The 20,304-nt window shown below is 45.0% G+C and overlaps 1 protein-coding gene across 1 annotated transcript in view; it reads right to left on the bottom strand.

The window, feature by feature from the left end:
- Positions 1–459: 459 nt before the first annotated feature.
- The window catches only part of CXADR (CXADR cell adhesion molecule), a 389,642-nt gene continuing 369,797 nt past the window's right edge, over positions 460–20,304 (bottom strand). Inside the window, exon 8 of the mRNA XM_085623057.1 lies at positions 460–3,482. Coding sequence (XP_085479183.1) covers positions 3,429–3,482 — 54 coding nt within the window. The 3' untranslated portion in view covers positions 460–3,428. The remainder of the gene's footprint in view (positions 3,483–20,304) is intronic.

Here is a 20,304-nt window from a genome sequence, read left to right as displayed (position 1 = left end):
ATTAAAGGCGGAGTTTTTGGAACCACTGGTCAGACAAACTGGGCCTAGTTGCAAAGTAGTAGATATAGATATCTTGGGAGCAAAAGTAATTTAGTTGCATTAGTTTAAGGTACTTTATGTAGAACCACTAGACTACGTTTAAGGCACATCAGAATAACATGACCTGACAGCAGGGTAGATTCACATTTATAGGCCAGACAGTAAGAGGGAGAAAAGGATTAAACTGATTCTACGTGGGTACATCCAACTATGTCAAATTATATAAAGGTAATAGCAGAAATGCCTTTTAAGAAGTTGTATTCAAGAATTCGACTCATGATTTATCGAGTGTGAATCTCTAGTATTTGATGACACTTGTGTGCCCTACGTTATTGTAGACATGGTTAACTGCGTTTGGTATATTTCTGCTGAAATGTGGGAAAACATGAGTTTATTTATGCCACAACTCAGGCAAGCCGATTGTTTTGACATTTTTATTGATAAAAATCAAAAGTAAAATGTAATTGTAGTCACAGTAAAGGCCCAGTAAAAATACAAAGCAACCACAATCAACTGCATATCATAATCCCATTATAGAAGTACAGGAGGGCATGGCTGTAAATGTAGGAAAGATCGACGAACAGCTGAGTTTGAAGCTCTAAACAACAAGGAGATAAAATAATAGTTACTGGCCTTCCAAGGAGTCTACCATCGCACACGACTCACTTCAACCTGCATTGGCCTCAAATAACCACCATTCTGAAAAGGGTAGTTGAAAACGACATCTCTAAGAGATCAGAAATCAGTTGTCCCAGGGGTGTGGAATTTAATAAAATATCTACTTGTCCATGGGGCAGGTTGCTTCATAAATCTACTTGTCCTGTAACAAAACCCACTTGCCCCTTTGGTGCCATGTAGTGCAGCGACAAATGGCAGCCATCTCATATAACAGCTCTGATATAGTCTCTCTGATTATGCCAGGGCTCATACCATAGTAGTGTTTGAATACTTGCAATGCCCTTATGTTGCCACGTTTCCACAGATCTACATACTGGGGCTGAAGGTAGTGGTAAGCAATAGCTCCAGGGTTAAAATACCCTTTTGAGTCCGTGCAAACCTACTAACTTGCATTTTTAAAGGGTTTTCAACAACTCTTCTCTAATCTTTTCCCATACTGAGAAATGTTGGAATTTTACTCCCGACAATGGCAGATGTAAACCTTCTTCCAGAGTTGGAAAAAAAGTGGTTAGAGGGAAAGTGAACTTGCAAAAATTTAGATTTTTGCATGAGCAAATCTATACATGCAGTTTTCTCATGCTAAAATGCAGTTCACAAATATTTATTTTCTAGGAGCACTATTTCTTGTACTACTTCTGTAAATGCTTGGGAATTTGCAAAAGCCGTATAGCTGCACTTAATGTAAGGACTTATACCATGGGTGCATTTTTGAGACTTTCTTTAATAATTGGGCACCAAATTTGGTCTGGTGTTGACCGTGACCTTTTGTGTTTATTAAAATTCTATCTCTCTCTCTGTATCGACTGGCTTCACTGTGAGTGACCGCTTTCTGCTCTTTCACAAGGAGCATATCGGCACACAAAGTAGTTTTGTTCGGTGCCAGTAACTACTGTGGCAGTGTGTGCTTTTTGAGACCAAAAAACAATTTTTGCTTTTGCCAATGTTTGTTATAATGGTGAGGGCACTGCAGCTCCCACACCAATAAGGTTTTACAAAAACCATGCCAAAACAAGTCACACATTGACAAAACTAAAAAGCTGACCACCAATTTCAGACCTACTGGCTTTGCCAATGCTTCTTTATTTTTTCCCCATAATCTTATTGAAACTGGTTACATTGATTTTCCATTATGAATATTTTTGGGAAATACTAGCATGCATCAACACATGTTACTAAATGATGCTGCAAAGAAATGGTACCCACAACTTTACATTAGTTTAGCAAAAATAGATTTTTCCTGCTTTCATTTTTTTATGAACATTTATTTTGAAAGCAATGAATCATCAATCTTGCCTTCAAGCTTCTGCAAATATTTGCATCAGAGCATTCTGGGAGCATTATACATAGCCTCATATTGCTAAACTTTGAAAACGTGTGTACACATTTTTATACTGGAACCGCTGTCAGTGGTGCAGTCAGAGCTTACAACATTGACTTAGAACACTCACCCTCATAATAAAGGCTTTCAATTAATGAACCATAAATACAAGTTTGAACAGCATTAACATATGGACAAAAATATTACCTTAACTGCAGACAGTACCTTTCCCTGATCCATAATGTGGTACTGCAAACTGGCAGCGAAAAGGTTTGTGCTTCAGGGGGCTGGGCCTACTTGTCCCAAGGACAAAATACACATGAAAACTTGTTGCCCTTGACCCCAAACAATATGTCCTGGGCGTCGGGCTATAAGAATTCCACATCCCTGTTGTCCCATGTTCTCTGACCACCTTGGACAGACTGGTTGACCTCTATCAAGAGAATAAATAAATATGGCCGTGCCAAATAAAACAACAACGCGACCTGTCGTTACATACTACTCCCACAAACAGCTGACTGACAATAGTTATAGTACTTCGAATTAACGTGTAAAAAAATCTATTTTCCTCTTCTATTAGTCCAAAATTGATTACTTTGTTATTGATCCCCCAAACATTTACTTTTGAGCAACATACACTTTGTGAGCAACTTTTATTAAATGTGACTTCTACTTAAAAAAAAAAACAATCTCCTCAGCTGATGTCGTTGTTCAGGTACCCCGTAAGTTTAAGTACATTAAATATGAGCTTTTCAAGTGAATTGTGCATCACCAGCACATTAAAGTACAACTAGGTGTTTAACGCCATCTAAGACAACAACCCCACCACGTTTGCACTATCAGATGAATACAAGGTTGTAGGTTAAGAAGAGTGTATAGGCATCCGTCTGCCAGTTTTGAGCTAGAAAAGCAGTGCAGGCCAGGATGCTAGTGGTTCTCTCGGTTTTGGCTACAGTGTAAATGTGAGAACTTGCATTTGGAGTGTCTAGTTTGAAGGAGTGACTTATGCTATTGGAATGACTATGATTTGTAGATATACCCACAGTTCACTCAAGCAAGACTGGATGGAGCTTCTGTATTGTCCAAGTTCAGCTCCCATTTGAACTCATTTTTTGCCCTCAACTTCTTGTTCCACAAGACAACTAACTGCGAGTGGTTTCTTTGAGAGTATCAGTGGTGAGGCAACAACTCCGTTTTTTGCAGTCTGTGCTCCATATGAAAGTCACAATGGGAATAATATATTGTGGTAAAATGTAAACAAGAACAACAATTCTAAAAATCATTGTTGTTCTCTTCATTAATAATTTAGAAAGCTGAAGGAGATCACTTCATTTTGACTTCAACATCTTCATTCTTGCAAAATTCTTAGAAGTTGATGAACACGACTTCATGCTTAGACCACTGTTATGCCGCTATTCCTGTGCGAGTTGACAGGCAAAGCATTATACTACAAGGAAACAAAGATAATGGTTGTTAGTATGCACAAGAGCCTCACAATTGCACGTATCATTTGTAGTTAACCTTTGCAGTGTCTTTGATCCGATTGCACACTACTAAATATACAAATAAAGAACGAACCACAGCTCTAATACACCAGTGCTTGAAATTGCAGAAGTGTAGGAGTTGCAGTAGTGCAGACACAATCAAAGAGTATGTATCCACCATTGGGACGTGCCACTACTTTCCAATTAAAAGCTTTGCACTCCCACTATGAAATGCGGGTACTCCCCCATTAAAATTAAATAGGTAAAGTTAGTCAGAACATCACAGTACCTGCCCATCTAAAGCAGCGCTCACGACCCAGAGCACACACTGATTAGGCCTACATGCATTTCATGGAATTCCCCGATAATGCGACTGAGGGCTTTACTACGGAATAGATATAAATGTTACTTACCTTTGATAACACTCTTTCTGGTGGATACTCTAACTGCAGACTCCACATTTTTAGTATATCCCCCAGGTAGGAGACAGGATACAGAAGACTTAACAGCAACGGTTCCACATGCCTGTAAGTGGCATTAGATGCAGGCCTCGGAATAGTTAGTGGAGTTTTGCTATGCAGAACTCCGCGAAGTTACAAAAAAACTCAGCGAAGTTCCGCGAGTGGGGTAGTGCAGTGCGAACTGCAGTTTGTGCTGGTATTCCTGCCGCTCACTTAGAAATTCTACCCGAGTGGCAGCTTGCGATCGCGAACTTACCGTTCGCACTCTCAAACTTACCGTTCGTGATCACGAGCGGAGAAAAAACACTTCTGCACATCGCGAAGCGGAGTTTTCTGCACTCCGCGAGATCCGTGGAGTGCGGAGTGCAGAAAACTCCGCGAACAGAGTGAAGTTCACCGCCCAGGCCTAATTGGATGGCTTCGCACAGACTTCGTTCAGCCCCGGAAGTGATAAGTGGAGTAGCGCATAAGCACCACCCCTTCGCACTGACATAAGTTTCTTTCTTGACTAGGTCTGCGTCCTTGGACACAAACACCAACAATAATCCGCAATACCAGTATGCAGTCTCTTAGACCGGGACCTTTTTAGCGCACTGAGGAGTCCATTCCACAGAACAGGGAGGAGGGAAGGCAATGAGGCAACAGTGGTTAGACAGAGTATCCACCTAAAATAAAGTAACCAAAGGTAAGTAACTTGTTCTTCGGATTGACACTTCTAACCACAGATTCCTCATCTTTTGAATAAATACCAAGCAGTACCTACTAAGGTGGGTCTATGGAATGACAGATCAAAAACTCCTGCAGAACTGAACGGTCAAAATGCCCTTCTTTCCGGACTGGCAAGGCGGTAGTGTTTTGTGAACGTGTGAATGGATGCTCACTTCACAGCCTGTCAGATGTCAAGTACAGGGAGTCTGCGTGCCAGCGCAGAGGTAGCAGCCTTCGCCCTGGTGGAATTGATCCTCAATCCCTCCTGACACTGCTTCTTGGATACAGTGTGCCAGATCTTGATGCAGAAGACTATCTACCTTGACAAATTAGTTTTCTGCACTTCCATGCCTATCTTTGCCCCTAGCAAACCCCGCAAAAACCTGATCATTCAGCTGATGGTCTTTAGAGTGATCAATGTTAAAGCTAAAAGACCTTTTAGGACAGATTCTTGCTCCCTCTTTAGAGGGGTGAGATGGGGAAAAGAACGTTGGGCGAGTGATGGATTGTCCAATATGAAAAGCAGTAACAACCCAAGGTAAAAACTCTGCACTGGTCCATGGTACCACTGAGGAAAAATGTGGAATAAGGTGGCTGCACAGAAAGTGCCTGTAGACCATGAGCTGAAGTTACAGCAACCAGGAATGCAGTCTTCAGAGTCGGAGACATAGTGGACAGATGTGCATGGGTCCAAATGGTGTTCACATTAGTAAAGTGAGGACCAAACTATGACACCGCTTACGGCTTCACAGAGGGTTTAAGAGGAAATGAGCCAAATCTATAAAAAAAAAAAAAAAAAATTCATCACAACAGGTCATTTGAATAGAGATGATTTCAACAATAACATTTAAAAAAAAGTAAAAACGGGTGACCAATAACTTTCAACAGTGCCCATCAAGTCTTTGCTGGGGCAGAGATATAACAAACAATAGGATATTCAATTTTTTGGCCTGCAAGAGATCAGCATTTCCATTGTCACACCAGGCAACAAACTTGTCCTAGTGCAGAGATTTTGTAGAGGACACCTAGCATCAAGAATGACATACACAAATTCAGGAGTATGATTAAATGCCGTAATTTGCCACTGCTCAAGCTCCACGCATGGAGTTGGAGACTGTGCAGATTCAGGTGCAGAACCCAGCCCTGCTACTACAACAGGAGGTCCTCCCGAAGCAGTGAGGCATATCTCTTGCTCAGATGATCTGGATATCACACTCTCCTTGCCCAATGTGGAGCCAATAGGATAGCTCTGGCACTGTCAATCCTGATCTTCCTCCGAGCTCAAAGCATGAGAGGTGGTGTCGGAAAGGAGTACAAGAATCCTGTGCTTCACTCTATACAAGATGTAAATTTCTGTTGTGGTGAAAATATCTACCCAGCGTTCTCCCATTTGTTACAAGATGCCCTGTTCCACTTTAGTGTGTAACCACCACTCGTGATCTGTCAGGCGCCACCGGCTGAGCTTGTCTGCCCTGGCATTTAAAGATCCCACCAGGTGGTTCACTCTCTAGTGGAAATGCCCTGCCGCTCCAGAGGCAAACAGCCTCAAGGCACAGGCACCAGGACAACGCCATGCCCTGCTTGTTGCAGTACCCTACGGCAGTGGTGTCAGTGAGAACCAGAATCGGACTCAATTTGAAGGTAGGAAGGCCTTCAGCACTAGGCAAATGGCCACAAGTCCAACAGGCTGATCTGGAGACAGATCTCCACCAGAGACCAGAGCTTAACCTCTGCCATATGGCCTACTCATCACCACTGTCAGGTCTGGGTAGGGCAGTTGATCCACCAATGCAGGTCTTTTTCAGTCTCCTCCGCTACCTGAATGAAATCCAATAGGCTCCCCAGGTACTGGAAACACTGAGACTTTATGTTCTACTGTAGAGACTGAATATTCAACCTGGCACAGTCGACAAGCAGAATGCAGGATACCAAGAGGCCCAAAAGCCTCACAGCCACTCTCATCAAGACCCAGAAAAGAGGTAAAATATTGTGATTCTTATCGGGACGCCCTCTACTCGTCGTGGTGGAAGGAAACTCAGAAACTGCATTGTATCCAGGATAGCTCCAATGAAAGGGAGCCTCTGTGTATGAGTCAGGTGCGAGCTCAGCATGTTGACAGTAAACTCCAACGATGTCAAAAGGTTTGCCGTTGTCTGGAGGTGGTCCACGACGGACTGTGGCGAGCCCGCCTTCAACAAGTAGTTGTCAAGATAGGGGAAAACTATGATCCACAAACTCTGAAGGTGTGCATTGACCACTGCCATCCCTTTTGTGCACACCTGAGTGGTATTGGTGAGGCCAAATGGGTGCACTGCAAACTGAAAATTCTCCAGGCCCACCTTAAACTGCAAGTAGTATTTGTGAGACTGCATACAGGCACATGAAAGTTGGCATCCTTCAGGTCAACAGCCACCACCCAGTTGTCTGGATCCAGGGCAGGCAGAACTTGGACCAGCATGGCCATTTTTTATTTGCCCTTCTGCAAAAAGACTTTCAGAGAATAGAAATCTAAAGTAAGATGAAATCCTCCATGTTCTTTGGCATGAGGAAATATTGGGAGTAAGATCCAGTGCCTATTTTGGAGGCCGGGACCCCCTCTATGGCTCCTTGAGTCAAAAGAGCTGCATTTCTTGAAGGAAGATGGAAATGCCCTCATCTGTGAAATGTTTGGATGTGAAGTGTGAGGTATGGTGTATTTAAAAAGAATGGCAGAGCATAGCCCTGTGGGATGATTTGGAGGATGGTGGTGATCCACTAAATCAATCTAAAGCAGCTTAGAGGCAGTTGCTGGGGAAGTGGAAGACTGAGAAATTCGCTGCCCTTGATGGATTGGGCGTAGTCTGCTCGATTCTTCTCCCCGCAAGGACTAGGGTGCATGTTGCAGGGGCAGCGGGCCATGGCTTGGGAGGCAGGCCTTGGTGTGGGTTGCATGCCAACTCTCTGCAGTAGTCTCGAAAAGGAAATAAAATATAAGGATGCGGTCTCCCTGGGGTAGAAAGGCATAGGGAAAGCACAGTGGCCTGACTTTCTTTAAAGTGTTACAATGCCGAATCAGCCTTCTAGCCAAATAGGTGAGAACCACCGAAAGGCATGTCAATTAAAGATGTTCGCGCGTCCCCAGAGAAGCCTAAGGATCGCATCCAAGCATATTGCCAAAGCACTACACTAGTACCAACTGCTCTGGAAAAGCAGTCAGTAGTGTCCAGTCCAGAACGGATAAAATACTTTGCAGCAACCGGACCATTCTTTTAGATGATTTTAGCCAAACTGACCAGAATTCTTCAAGGACTGCTGGCAAGATCTCGCTAACCAAGTCTGTTAAAAAGCATGGGTATACCTTTCAGAAAACAGCTAGCACTGGCTGGCTGGCTGGCCAAGGAAAACATCCACTTTCCATCAATCAATCGATCAATCAATCAATCAGGGATATGTAGAGCACACTACTCACCCGTGAGAGTCTCAAGTCGCTGAGGGGGAGGGATTTCAAGCGGCTCAGACTCATCCGAAAAGCCAGGTCTTGAGGATCTTCCTGAATGCTTGCAGTGTGGGGGTTTGCCTGATGCTGAGGGGGAGTTCGTTCCAGGTCTTGGCCGCGATGTACGAGAAGGCTCTTCCTCCTGTTCTGGCTCAGTGGATGCAAGGGATTTCGTCCAGGGCAAGGTCAGCGGAGCAGAGGTTTCTCTTGGGGGCTTAGAAGTGGATTCTTTAGTTGCTGTATTGGGGTCCGGTGTTGTGGAGGGATTCGTAGGCATGTGTGAGCAGCTTGAAAGTCAGTCTCTTTTCCACGGGGTGCCAGTGGAGGTCTCGTAGGTGCTGGGTGATGTGGTCTTGTCGTGGGATGCTGAAGACCAGTCTGGCTGCGGCGTTCTGGATGGACTGGAGTTTGTGGAGTAGAGATTTGTTGATTACGGCGTAGAGGGCGTTCCCGTAGTTCAGTCTACTGGTTACGAGTGCGTGGGTGAGGGTCTTTCTGGATTCGGGGGAGATCCATTTGAAGAGCTTACTGAGTATGCGGAAGGTGTAGAAGCACGTGGAAGATACAGCATTGATCTGTCGGTTCATGGTGAGGGAGGAGTCTAGTATGATGCCAAAGTTGCGGGCGTGGTCCGTGGGAGTGGGAGGTTTGCCAAAAGTCTCAAGGCGTTTTGACTCTGTCAGGAGTAGTTGTGAGAAAAGATGTGGGGTTCATCCTAATGGTTTAAACTTGAACTCCTAAACTCTCTGGTGTAAAGGGCTGTATCAAAAAATCAGGGTCACCTGGATTCGGACTGTGGTGTCTGGTAACCTGCTTGTTCACCAGGATGGCAATATGGCTTTGAGTAGGTGGACATAGGGTTTCAACCAGGCCCTTTTTAAATGAGAGTAACGGCTCCAAAGAAGTTGGTCCAGGTTGCAAATTCTCTGTTAGAACATTAGTTTTGACTTCCAGGGTGGGTAATTGTAAGTCGAAAACCTCAGCCGAACTTCTCATCACCACAGAGGAGGCACTTTCTTCTGTTAGTGGTCCAGGGGGAGAACATAATATCGGGCAGAACATAATATCTGGCAGAAGTGTCCAATCCACTGGTGTCTGGTAAATCCTAATTTACGCTATCATCATAATGTGGAGAAAATACTCCCTCTCATTACCATTGTCATCCCCAAAGGCTGGTTGGCTTTAGTCAGAGCCCGAACCAACAAGTTGTTGGAACGCTGTATGGAGGCTCCGAGACCAAGGCATGGTTTTGTTTGATGCAAAAACAACAGTTGATGGACAGAATGCAGAACAATGTCATACATTCACCCCAGTACAGAGATCTGGGCCTAAATCATCGTTTTTTTTGCTCACCATGCCGTTCCAGTTTGAACCCAGCCATATGCAAATCAGTCTTGACCCTGTGCCTCATGGGAACAGTCCAGCCCGAACTGCCAAGCCAAGTCCTCCCTTGACTGGAAACAAGCATCCTAGGACCGGTTTCGGGGTTTCATCCCTCTTCAGCCAGGATAGCTTGATTCCAGAGGCATGGAGAGCACGGGACCCACGTCTGGGCATACCCTTCCCATTCGGGGTGACAAATGCAAAAACAACAGCTGATGGACAGAATGCAGAACAATGTCATACATTCACCTTAGTACAGAGATCTGGGCCTAAATCCATCGTTTTTTTGCTCACCATGCTGTACCAGTTTGAACCCAGCCATATGCAAATCAGTCTTGACCCTGTGCCTCATGGGAACAGTCCAGCCCAAATTGTCAAGCCAGGTCCTCCCTGGACTGGAAACAAGCATCCAAGGACAGGTTTCGGTGTTTCACCCCTCTTCAGCCAGGATAGCTTGATTCCAGTGGCATGGAGAGCACGGTTTTATTTGAATCAGAATGGACTGGGGCCCAGTGCGTTGGTACGGCATTGAGATGTGACATTGGTCAAGGCTGAAATGGATCTGGCTCAGAGTCGGAGAGGACAATAGGAACATTGTCATCCTCTGGCACTGGTGCTGTCAGTGTTCAAGAGACTGGTGTGTTGCTCTGGTGAAGGACGGAAACCAGAGGTGGGTTCAAGAGGGACAGACCGCACCGAGGAAGGACTACCCCCTCAGCGGTATCCCAAGTGGAGTCCTCTGTGGATCCCCGGGGCCCAAAGGCATGACAGAGGGACTTGGAAGTGTGCCGAAAACTCTCAACATGGCCTGTCTAAAGGCAGCAATTTGTTGTGACGTCACCAATGTATCTGGAAACGTACGGTGCATTGGGATCAGTTGCTGAGTCAGCTCTTTGACGGGGGACCAACAGCAAAACTGCTGTTACAACACATAATTGTCAAATTAATCTAAAATTGTAAAACCAATGCAGTGTTTCTTAAAACCAACAAAGTAACTTATTACATTTAAAGTTAAAAAAAATCACTGAAGTGCTTAATTATCTGGTTCACTTCATTTGAATAGGATGTAGCATTATAAAATGAAACCAGATTATTTGCCATATTTTAGCACTCAGAAAGTGCAGTCTTTGATTAAAGGTAAAAGTTCCTAAACTTACAGCAATTTTGAAACATAGTCCATGAATTTAACAAACTAACAATTTAACTACGTGTTGTGGCCATTAAGGCTCTGGATCAAAGCTGGTCTGCAAGTCTTTATATTTAACTGAATAAAATGGTGATGCAGCATCTGTGGGCATCCATCAAGGCTAGACACAAACAATATATGCATACATGTCTCTACATTGTTTCCGCAAAGCCTACAGTTTGGGTCCGATCATTGTCTTTTCCACTTAGGAATAAAATCCTTCGTAGGAAAATGGCCCATTTTGTACGACAAGAATTCCAACTTTTTATACATTAAAGAACAAGTTACTTACTTTCAGTAACGCCTTATCTAGAGGAGACTATCTAGCTGCAGGTCCTTACCTTTGAATATCCCCAGGCGTCTTCCTGGATCTGGAAGAATTCCGAGCAGTACACCTGCACGCCCGGTAGGTGGCGTCAGCATCGTCTGCATCGTAAGTGATGTGCACCGTACCTATATTGACGTCAACTCAGTGTTCTGATGTAAGTTACTTTTGCGACTTCCCATGCCAGAAGCACAGAGCTATAATGAGAACAGACCATTGGTGTGGAAAAGACTGCTGCCTTGAAAAAGGGTGTGCCTTACACCTGAACTGGGTCGCAGAGCGGGGAGGGTGGGAGGGTAGGTAAGGAGTCTGCGGCTAGATAGAGCCTGTACCAGATAAGGCAAAGGTAAGTAACTTGTTCTTCTGATAGATTTCTTACCTTTCAATAGCTACCCAAGCAATACCTCCCCGGAGGTAGATCTGCAAACCCGATTAAACCAAAAAGCCCTGCAGGAATGGACGAACCCGTCACGACAAACTAGACTGTCCAGGCAGTAACGTTTTGTGAACGTGTCCAGTCATGCCCAAGTCACTGCCTGACATATGTCCAAGAGAGAAACATTTCTTGCTAATGCAGTGGTCGCAGCCTTGGCTCTGGCAGAAAGAGCCCACAAGCTTCAGGGGCTGTTTCTTGAACAATGTGTAGCAGATCCTAATGCACAGGATGATCCCTCGTGAGAGGATACGTTTCTGCACAGCCTTTCCCTTTTTGGCTCCGTCATAGCCCACGAAGAGTTGATCATCCACCCAGAACTCTTTTGTGCAGTCAAGGTAAAACAGCAACGCTCTTTTTTGGTCCAGACGGTGGAATCTCTCCTACTCTTTGGAAAGGTGAGGGGGAGTAGAGTATTAGGCAGAGTAATGCTCTGGCTTACATGGAAGGGAGTGACAATCTTTGGAAGGAAGGAGGCCCGTGACCGGAGAACACGCTTATTCAGGAAGAAAGTGGTATAAGGAGGGTGCACAGAGAGTGCCTTTAATACGCTGACCCTACTGGGCGATATTATAGCCACTAAAAAGGCAGTTTTTATTGTTAAGAACCTAAGAAGGCTTATGTGCAGAGGTTCGAATGGTGCACAAATTAGAAAGGTAAGAATTAGTTTGAAGTCCCACTGAGGCATGATGAATGCATAAGGGGGAAAGATATGTTGCAGGCCTTTAAGGAACCTAGCCAAAACAGGTGACTTGCAGAGAGAAGGTTGGTCCGGAAATGCCAAAAATGCTTTGATAGCAGCGAGATAACCTTTAACAGTACACAAAGCAGAGCCCTGCTGGGCCAAAGATCAAGCAGACAACCTTGGATAAAAAGTGCAGAAAGGGGATCAATGTTGTGGGAAGCACACAAACGTATCCCAAACGGCTGATGCATACAGACTTGTGGAGGGACACTTGGCTGCCAGAATAACATCACAGACTTCAGGAGGAAGGTCAAATGCTGTCAACTGTCCCTGCTCAGCCTTCACGCATGTAGGAGGAGGGTGCGCAGGTTTGGATGCAGAACCCTGCCATGTTGCTGCAACAGACGTTCCTCCCAAAGAGGCGCCTAACAACTGGAGTACTGATGGTCATGCTCATCAGCTTGGGATACCAGACTCTCCATGCCCAATCTGGAGCTACAAGAATGACTTGGGCCTGGTCGTTCCTGATCTTCTTGAGAACTCTGAATAGGAGTGGTATTCGCAGAAAGGCATACATGAGTCCAGAGCTCGACTCGAGATGAAAAGCTTCTTCGAGCGAGTATTGCCTTGGAAACTGCAGCGAGCCGAACTGCTGACATTGTGCATTCTCTGCAGTGGCTAATAAAACTAAAAAAGGCTCTCCCCACTGCTGAAAGAGACCTTGCGCCACCTCTGGGTGGAGATGCTCCTCGTGATCCACTAGGCATCTTCGGCTGAGTTCATCCGCTCTGGCGTTCAGAGATCCTGCCAGATACTGTAACATCAAGGAAATGTCTTGATCTTCCAGCCAAGTCCAAAGGAGAAGGGCCTCTTGACGCAGGATCCATTATCCCACGTGTCTGTTTCAGTACCACATGGCAGTGGTGTTGTCCAAGAACACCTGCACCAGCCTTTCCTTGACCAAAGGAAAAAAGGCTTTGAACATCAAGCGAATCACTCAAAGCTCCAACAGCTTTATGTGAAGCTGAGACTCTGCTGAAGACCAGAGTTCTCCGATCTCCACCTCTCCCAGAGAGCAACCCAGCCCAGGACTGATGCATCTGTCACCACTGTTAGATCTTGTTGGGGAAGGGAGAAGGGTCTGCTACTGACCCAATCGCGGTTCATTAGCCACCACTGCAGGTCTTTTGCAGTTCCTTCCACGATCTGGACCATGTTGGAGAGATCCCCCTGATGCTATGCCAACTGCGCCTTCAGGTCCCACTGCAGAGCTCACGTATGTCAGCATGCATGAGGCCCAGCAGCCTGCGAGTCAGTCTCATCAAAATCCAAGATAGAGGCTGAAACATCATTATCATAGCCTGAATATCCTGGACTCGATGAAAGGGAGCATCTGCGAGGGAGTCAGGTGTGACTTTGGCGTGTTGATAGTGAACCCCAGCGAGTGAAAGAGGTACATTGTAGTCTGAAGATTGGGTGACAACTGCCTGGGGCTAATTGTCGAGGTAGGGAAAGACTGAAATCCTTAACCTTCCAGATGAGCTGTGACCGCTGCAATCACCATGGTGAACACCTGAGGGGCGTAGCAAATTAAAAGCGCTAGTGGCCCACTTTGAACCGCCGATAGTATCTGTGGGCCGGCAGGATGGGGATGTGGAAATATGCGTCCTGCAAGTCCAATCGGTCTCCCAGGTCTAGGACAGTCTTGAGCGAGCGCGAGCATTTTGAACTTCACCATCTTCAAGAAGAGATTGAGAAGGGGCAGATACAGGATAGGACAAAGTCCTACGTTCTCCTTCGGCACAAGAAAGTAGCAGGAATAACAACCACAACCTACTTCTGATGCAGGCCCCCTCTCTATAGCACCCTTGGCCAAGAGAGCCTGCACATCTTGACTGAGCAAGGAGAAATGTTCCTCCAGCAGCGGATAGTAAGTGGGTGGCTTTGGAGGTGGGGGTGTCACAACGTGGAGGGCATAGCCCCTTTAGACTATCTGATTTTACTGAGCAGCAGTGGGAGAGGTTATGGTGTGCAGCGGGGGGGGGGGACTGGCAGGGGGGACAATAGGCAGCACTTGCGCAACCGAATCACATAGTGTTTGTGAATAGTGGCCTAAAAGGCATGCCATGTTCATCAACCACAGTGCCAGGCTGGAGAAAGAGAACATTCTCTTATCAAGGGTGTCCAGCCTCTTGGATTCCCTATCCAGTGGGGTGGTAGGGAACATGCCAGGGTGGATGAGGGATGAAAGGTTTGGACCACGAAGCTCTCCCAGGCTGGGTAAGAAAAATGGGATCCAGATCTCCAGCAGCGGGACGATGGCGGTGGGCAATCATCCTATTCACAGGAGCCACTGTGCAGGGCTTGGACTAGGCCCCAAATGAGATGTTGGTTAAGGGCTACATTGAATGGGAGAAAGGCTTCTGAAGGGGTGACTCCCAGCTGAAGAACCTCTGTCAAGACGTTAGTCTTGACTGCCACTGAGGGAAGGTTAAGGTCCAGGACCGCAGCTGCCCTGCGCAGCACCATTTCAAAAGAGGGTCCCTCTTCTGTAGGCACAGTGTGAGGGGAAACCAGGCCAATGTCAGGTGAGGTGTCTAACCCACTGGCCTCACCCAGTTCTTCATACCAGTTGTCCTGCTCATTTGGGTCTTCTCCATAAGGGTCCACAGACCCCTCCCAAATGTCTACCTCACAAGGCCTATTCATTAAATAGGGAACTGGCTCAGCCCCGGGAAGGATGTCCTCGGTAAGTGCCCTACAAGGGTGTTGGGCGACATCCATTCGGCTTTGTGTTAGTGTCAGGAATGGCAATGAGGATGGCACCGCCTAGGGTCATCGGCACTGAGCAGGTGCAGTGGAAGCTCTTGGTCTCGTTGGCGGCGCCACTCTGGATCCAAAAAGGTATCCTTGGGGGCCGAAAGGCACCAAGGGCAAACCCGCCGGCATGATCCTAGTAGGGGCCACTCTTGAGCCCAAAGGCTCTCTAGTAGGGCCAGGCCCAAAGATAAGGAGCATGGCCTCATCAAATTCTTTCAGCTGGGTAGGGGACGCAGGCAAAATCAGGGAAGCAAGGAGCGGACCCAGGATCCAGCCCCGCCAATTCGCGGGGCCTGGAGTGTCAACATTCCCTATACTCATTGGATTACTTCAATGGACTCGGGGAAATCGAAGAGTTTTGGACTTCTTCGACTTCTTGTGTTTATGGCACTTACCAGAGTTCCCTGATGATTTCAAGTGTGTCGAAGAGTCGAGAGGGGCTCTGCAAATGGTCCCAGGACCTCACACATGAACGGGACCTCAAGCGTCACAGAGTTGATTGACAGCAGGCAGCAAGAAGATTGAGGGATCTGTCTTGCAGTGCTTGGGTGCATGGATTGGCAGTCCTCACACGCGTTGGAGTCGTGTCCTGCCTCCGGGCACCAGAAACACACCATGTGGAGGTCAGTCACCGACATTTGCCTATAATAGGCCCCACATGGTTTGAAAGCAGACGGTTTCTTGGGTGATATCCTCATCACAGGAGATGAAATTAAAAAAAGTCAACAATAAGTTGAAAAGGTTCCTGAGGGGTAGCTCAATATGGATCAGTACTAACTGGTATGGAAAGGAAAAGTACGCCGAAGTGGCAGCTATATAGCTACTGCGCACACCACTTCTGGTGCAGAATAGGCGGAGCCGAACTACGCCACCTACTGCACAAATGGGTACTGCTCAAAAATCTTCTGGATCCAGCCTGATGCCTGGGGACATTAAGAAGTAAGGAATCTATGGCTAGAAGTCTCTAGCAGATAGGTTAGTTTTGAGGTATTGTTGGTAAGTGAATTGCACGCAAGATTTTTTCCTAGTCTTAAATGCCCAAGATTCTTTTTACATGTTTACGGGCTACCCTCTAAAAATGCTGCTGGGGTGCAGGCGATTCCCACAGATCTTTAAGATTGAGGTTAGTGGTGTGTCTAAATACATCCACCACAGGTTATTGCGCTTGTGATGTATGATTTTAAGCCATATTTGGAAACTCAGAGTGTGCCGTTGTTCATCTTGCATTTTTATGTATGGCCTTTCTCGATTTATTTGTTTAGATACCAAACCAAACTCCTGTAGTACCTCTGGTTGGTATGTGTTCTGTAATTGTGCAGCTCGCTGTAGATCGATTATTGTATTATGTCCAACATCCTTGCTTCACTCCCTCATAAAATTTCAGAATCATACTTCAAAGAAGGAATTAATTTACTGTTCATAACTTTAGTAACAGATTTCTTGGAAAGGCTATGTAAATTATTTCAGTCTTACATGCAAGTAACAAGTATTTTCCAGTTGACATTAATGCTTGCAGTCTTGAAGCCACACTGATTGTCAAATATTAGCCCTGGATACGTGTATTGTGTGGTGGTGATGGCAACTTTAGAAAAATAAAAAATTACAGTTTTTTTGTATTGTCTGCCAAAAGTTAGTACCTTGGTCTTTTTCATGTTTATCTCCATCTTATTTATTTTTCTATAAGCTTTGAAGGCACAAATCCAACTTTGCAGGTCAATCGTGGTCTTAATTTTTCGTCTGTGCATTGAAAGCTTGCAATGTTCTTATAACCAAGACGTGGAGTGTTAAAACTCGTTTTTATTAAGTGTAAGGTTTAGATTAACAATATAAAGATTTATTAACAAGGGAGCTAATACACTTCTTCAATTAACTCCGTCATCGTGCTAATCGTCTTTGCAGTAGAAGCTGTATAGAGCAGCTCAATCGCACATAGTAGTGTTGGCAGTATATTCCACTTGTTTAAGCTTGGTATAGAGTAGGTCCCTTGGTATCGCATCAAAGGCAGATTTTAAGTCTACAAAGCATCCCTATAGAGAGGTTTTTTTTAGCTAGAGATTTCTCTATTAAAATTGTTAAAGCTAGGAGGCTAGTTGCAGGGTCACTTCCTGGTTGAAATTCCACCTCATTTGCCGGCAGAATACTAAGTTGCTCTGCCCATGTTTCCAAATCCTTCAAAAGTAATGAAGCAAAGAACCAGGCTTCCATCCCTATGAGGGCAATCAACTTATGGTTTACTGGATTTCCCAGTGATCCATTCTTTAGGACTGGAAGAAGGGCAGTACCTCTGCAGGATTCTGGGATAGAGTTAAAGGATAAACACTGATCAAACAACAGAGTGAGAACCTTCGCCCAAAAGTCAATTCCTTTTTTATTTATTTTGTTAAAGCGCTGCCAGTAGACTGTTCAGACCAGGGCCACAGCATGTTTTTGAATTTTTTTTTTTTACCATGCACAGTTGAAAAGTATTGTAAACGAGGCAACTTGAGCCAGGCAAGACTGAATCATTTCAAATGGGTCTGTGATGCCATACAAATTCCCCATATATGGTTAATCCAGAATGTCTCACTGGTGTTAGCATTATTTACCTGTTTTTGTCCAAAGGATAAGTTGTTTACAAAGTTCCAAAATCGTTTTGAGTTATTGGAGCAACAGTGGCAACGTAAAAGAGTGTTTGCTTTGGGTTTGGCAAGTTGCCTTTCAAATTGCATTTTTTATTAGCATCTAAGATCTTGTACCTGGGTATTTTGAACCAGTTTCAACACCGTTGGTAGTTTGTTAAGTTTTTTTATTTCTATATTTACTTTCTTTTTCTCCTTGGCTAAAGCTCTGGTACAGCAATCAGATTTTTTTTATCGTAGGGTGGGTAGGGATTTCGGATTGGGGGGGGGGGAACCTTGAGTTTCTTGCTCTGGATGACATACCAAATTCTTTCAACAGATTAGTTGTAAAATCTGACAATTCGAAGGATTAGACTATATCAGCAACTCACATATTCTATTCTTCCGGTAGGCACCACGACCTTAAAGAACTGATTAATAATTGAATTATCTGCTCCAGGATAGAACCTTTCATTTTAGCTTTTTCAGGGTAAATGAGTATGGTCGCCTTACTAAAGTTATCATTTCCCAGTGTTTGTTCCCATAAAATCTTACTGTAATCAGTAGGGGGTAAGTAGTTTCAATTTTGAAAGCTGTTATTTAGTTGAACATATTTAAACTTGTAATAGTATAGTCTATAACTGAGTTTTGGAGAAGCTGGTAACACAAGTGGGGGGGGATGCAGGTTGATCCATTTAAATAGTTCATTTAGAATTCTCAGGTTGCAGAGTGAAATGGGAAAAAAGCCTAGTTTGTGTCTCTTTTTTTTATTTTTTATTAACAAAGATTGTTCTAGGGACGGTATATTTTATATCTGGTGTTGGAATTTAAATGATTCTGGCTGTTCTAATTCAGTTATTAGGTTCATGTTGAAGTAGCCGCTTAAAACTACGTATGCTTCGGGGTACATTCATTTTAGCGAACATATTATATCTTTAAGTTAGTTTAATACCAACTTTTTTTGTGCCATCTGTGAATTATGTAAAGATTTTGGAGAAGCAATGGCACTCTGGTTTGAGATGAGGGCCAGCTTTTGACCATATTCCAGAGCATCTAAGCTACATCTATGTATAAACGAACTCCAAGTTGCAGTACAGAAGGTATGTAGATGAATAAGCATCCCTTTGGGAGTGTTTTGTTATATTCTCTTATTGCCAGAAGATAGAATTCAGTATTCTCTATGAGGCAACAGTTTCTTAAAATAGTATTGTGTCAAACATATGGCAACATTTTTATCACATCATCGTCTGAGGCTGAGCCTACTAGCCCTCTTATGTTCAATGAAAGATCTGTACTGTTTTTTCTAAGCCTGCTGGGGAGTTGAAGGCCTTGAGAGGCAAGATAGCTCGGATTGAGCAACAATTAGATGTATTGGATAGGGAACAGATTGAGCGACCTGGCCCATCCAGACTTGGCTGCAGGTTGACGTTATTGACAGAGATCAAGGAGGCGGCGGAGCACGAGACTCACTATCTAGACAAATACACCACCGTTGAGGCGATATGGTGAGAGACCTGGCCGTACACTGGCACAACTTTTGAGACCTCAGACCGGGAGATCTTACATCACATGCATTCATTCCTCAACTGGCCAGACCCTCGCTGGCACCCCAGACATACGTGATGAGTTTTTAGCATATTACTCCGAGTTATATGCGGTACAGGTGACACATAGTGAGGAGGACCGCAGGACACATCTTGACGAGATCGCAATGGTGTGGCTTGAAAGGTTTATGCAACAGTTTTGCCGAGCCATTATCTACGGAGAAATTATTAGTCCCATAGATGCCATAAATGGCTCAACTGCCCCTGGCCTGGATGAATTCACCAGTGTCTTTTATAAAACATACAACAACCTCCTAGCCCCATACCTTCTCAAGGTGTATAACGAAGCACTCAAACGTAAGGAGTTGATGCTTACATTAAGTGAAGCAGTCATTATTATTCTTCCGAAATCGGGGTAGGATCCGGTATTTTGCGGCACTTATAGGCTGCTATCGCTTTTAAACCTAGTTTATAAAATTCTCGCCAAAATGATTGCACTGAGACTGGCCCACATTATTACCCTGACCCAGTCCGGGTATGTCCCTCAGAGATCGACTGCTCTAAATTTGTGCACCCTAATCGCAGTAATACACAGAATATCGCCGGACGTCCCTGCAACTGCTGTCCTGCTCGATACTGAAAAGGCCTTTGACTCCCTGGAGTGGCCTTTTTTCCTGGCGGTGATGAGGGAGTTGGGCATCCCTAAGGGCTTTATTGATCTTACAGCTCTACTTTACACTGCTCCTATCGCTAGGCTCCGAGTGAATGGCACATTGTCCTCTCTGTTTGCTCTCACTCGCGGCACCAGGCAGGGGTGCCCTTCTTTCCCCACTATCCTCTATATTGGCGCTGGACTTCCTCATTAGACATTTTCAGGAGCAGCATTTGCACACAGAGGTCGCCAGTTTAAAACAGGTCCGCTCCGAATTTCACTATATGGGGCAGATATTATCCTGTATGTCCGAAACCCCCAGGAAAATCTGGAGCCACTTAGAGAGATTATACGGTTTGGAGTTTTCTCTGGATTGGGTATAAACTGGGGCAAGTCCGAAATTTTCCCTCTGACGCCTGGCATGGCTCAGTGGGAGTGTGAGTTCCCTCTGAAGTGGTGCGAGGATACCGAACACATTATCCTGCTAAATTATGGTCCAGCATTGCATAATCTCGA

The sequence above is a fragment of the Triturus cristatus genome, chromosome 8, assembly GCF_964204655.1.
Source record: "Triturus cristatus chromosome 8, aTriCri1.1, whole genome shotgun sequence".
NCBI classification, from domain to species: Eukaryota; Metazoa; Chordata; class Amphibia; order Caudata; family Salamandridae; genus Triturus; species Triturus cristatus.
The sequence above is the reverse complement of the archived record's forward strand: the minus strand, read 5'-3'. Positions and strand labels throughout refer to the sequence as shown.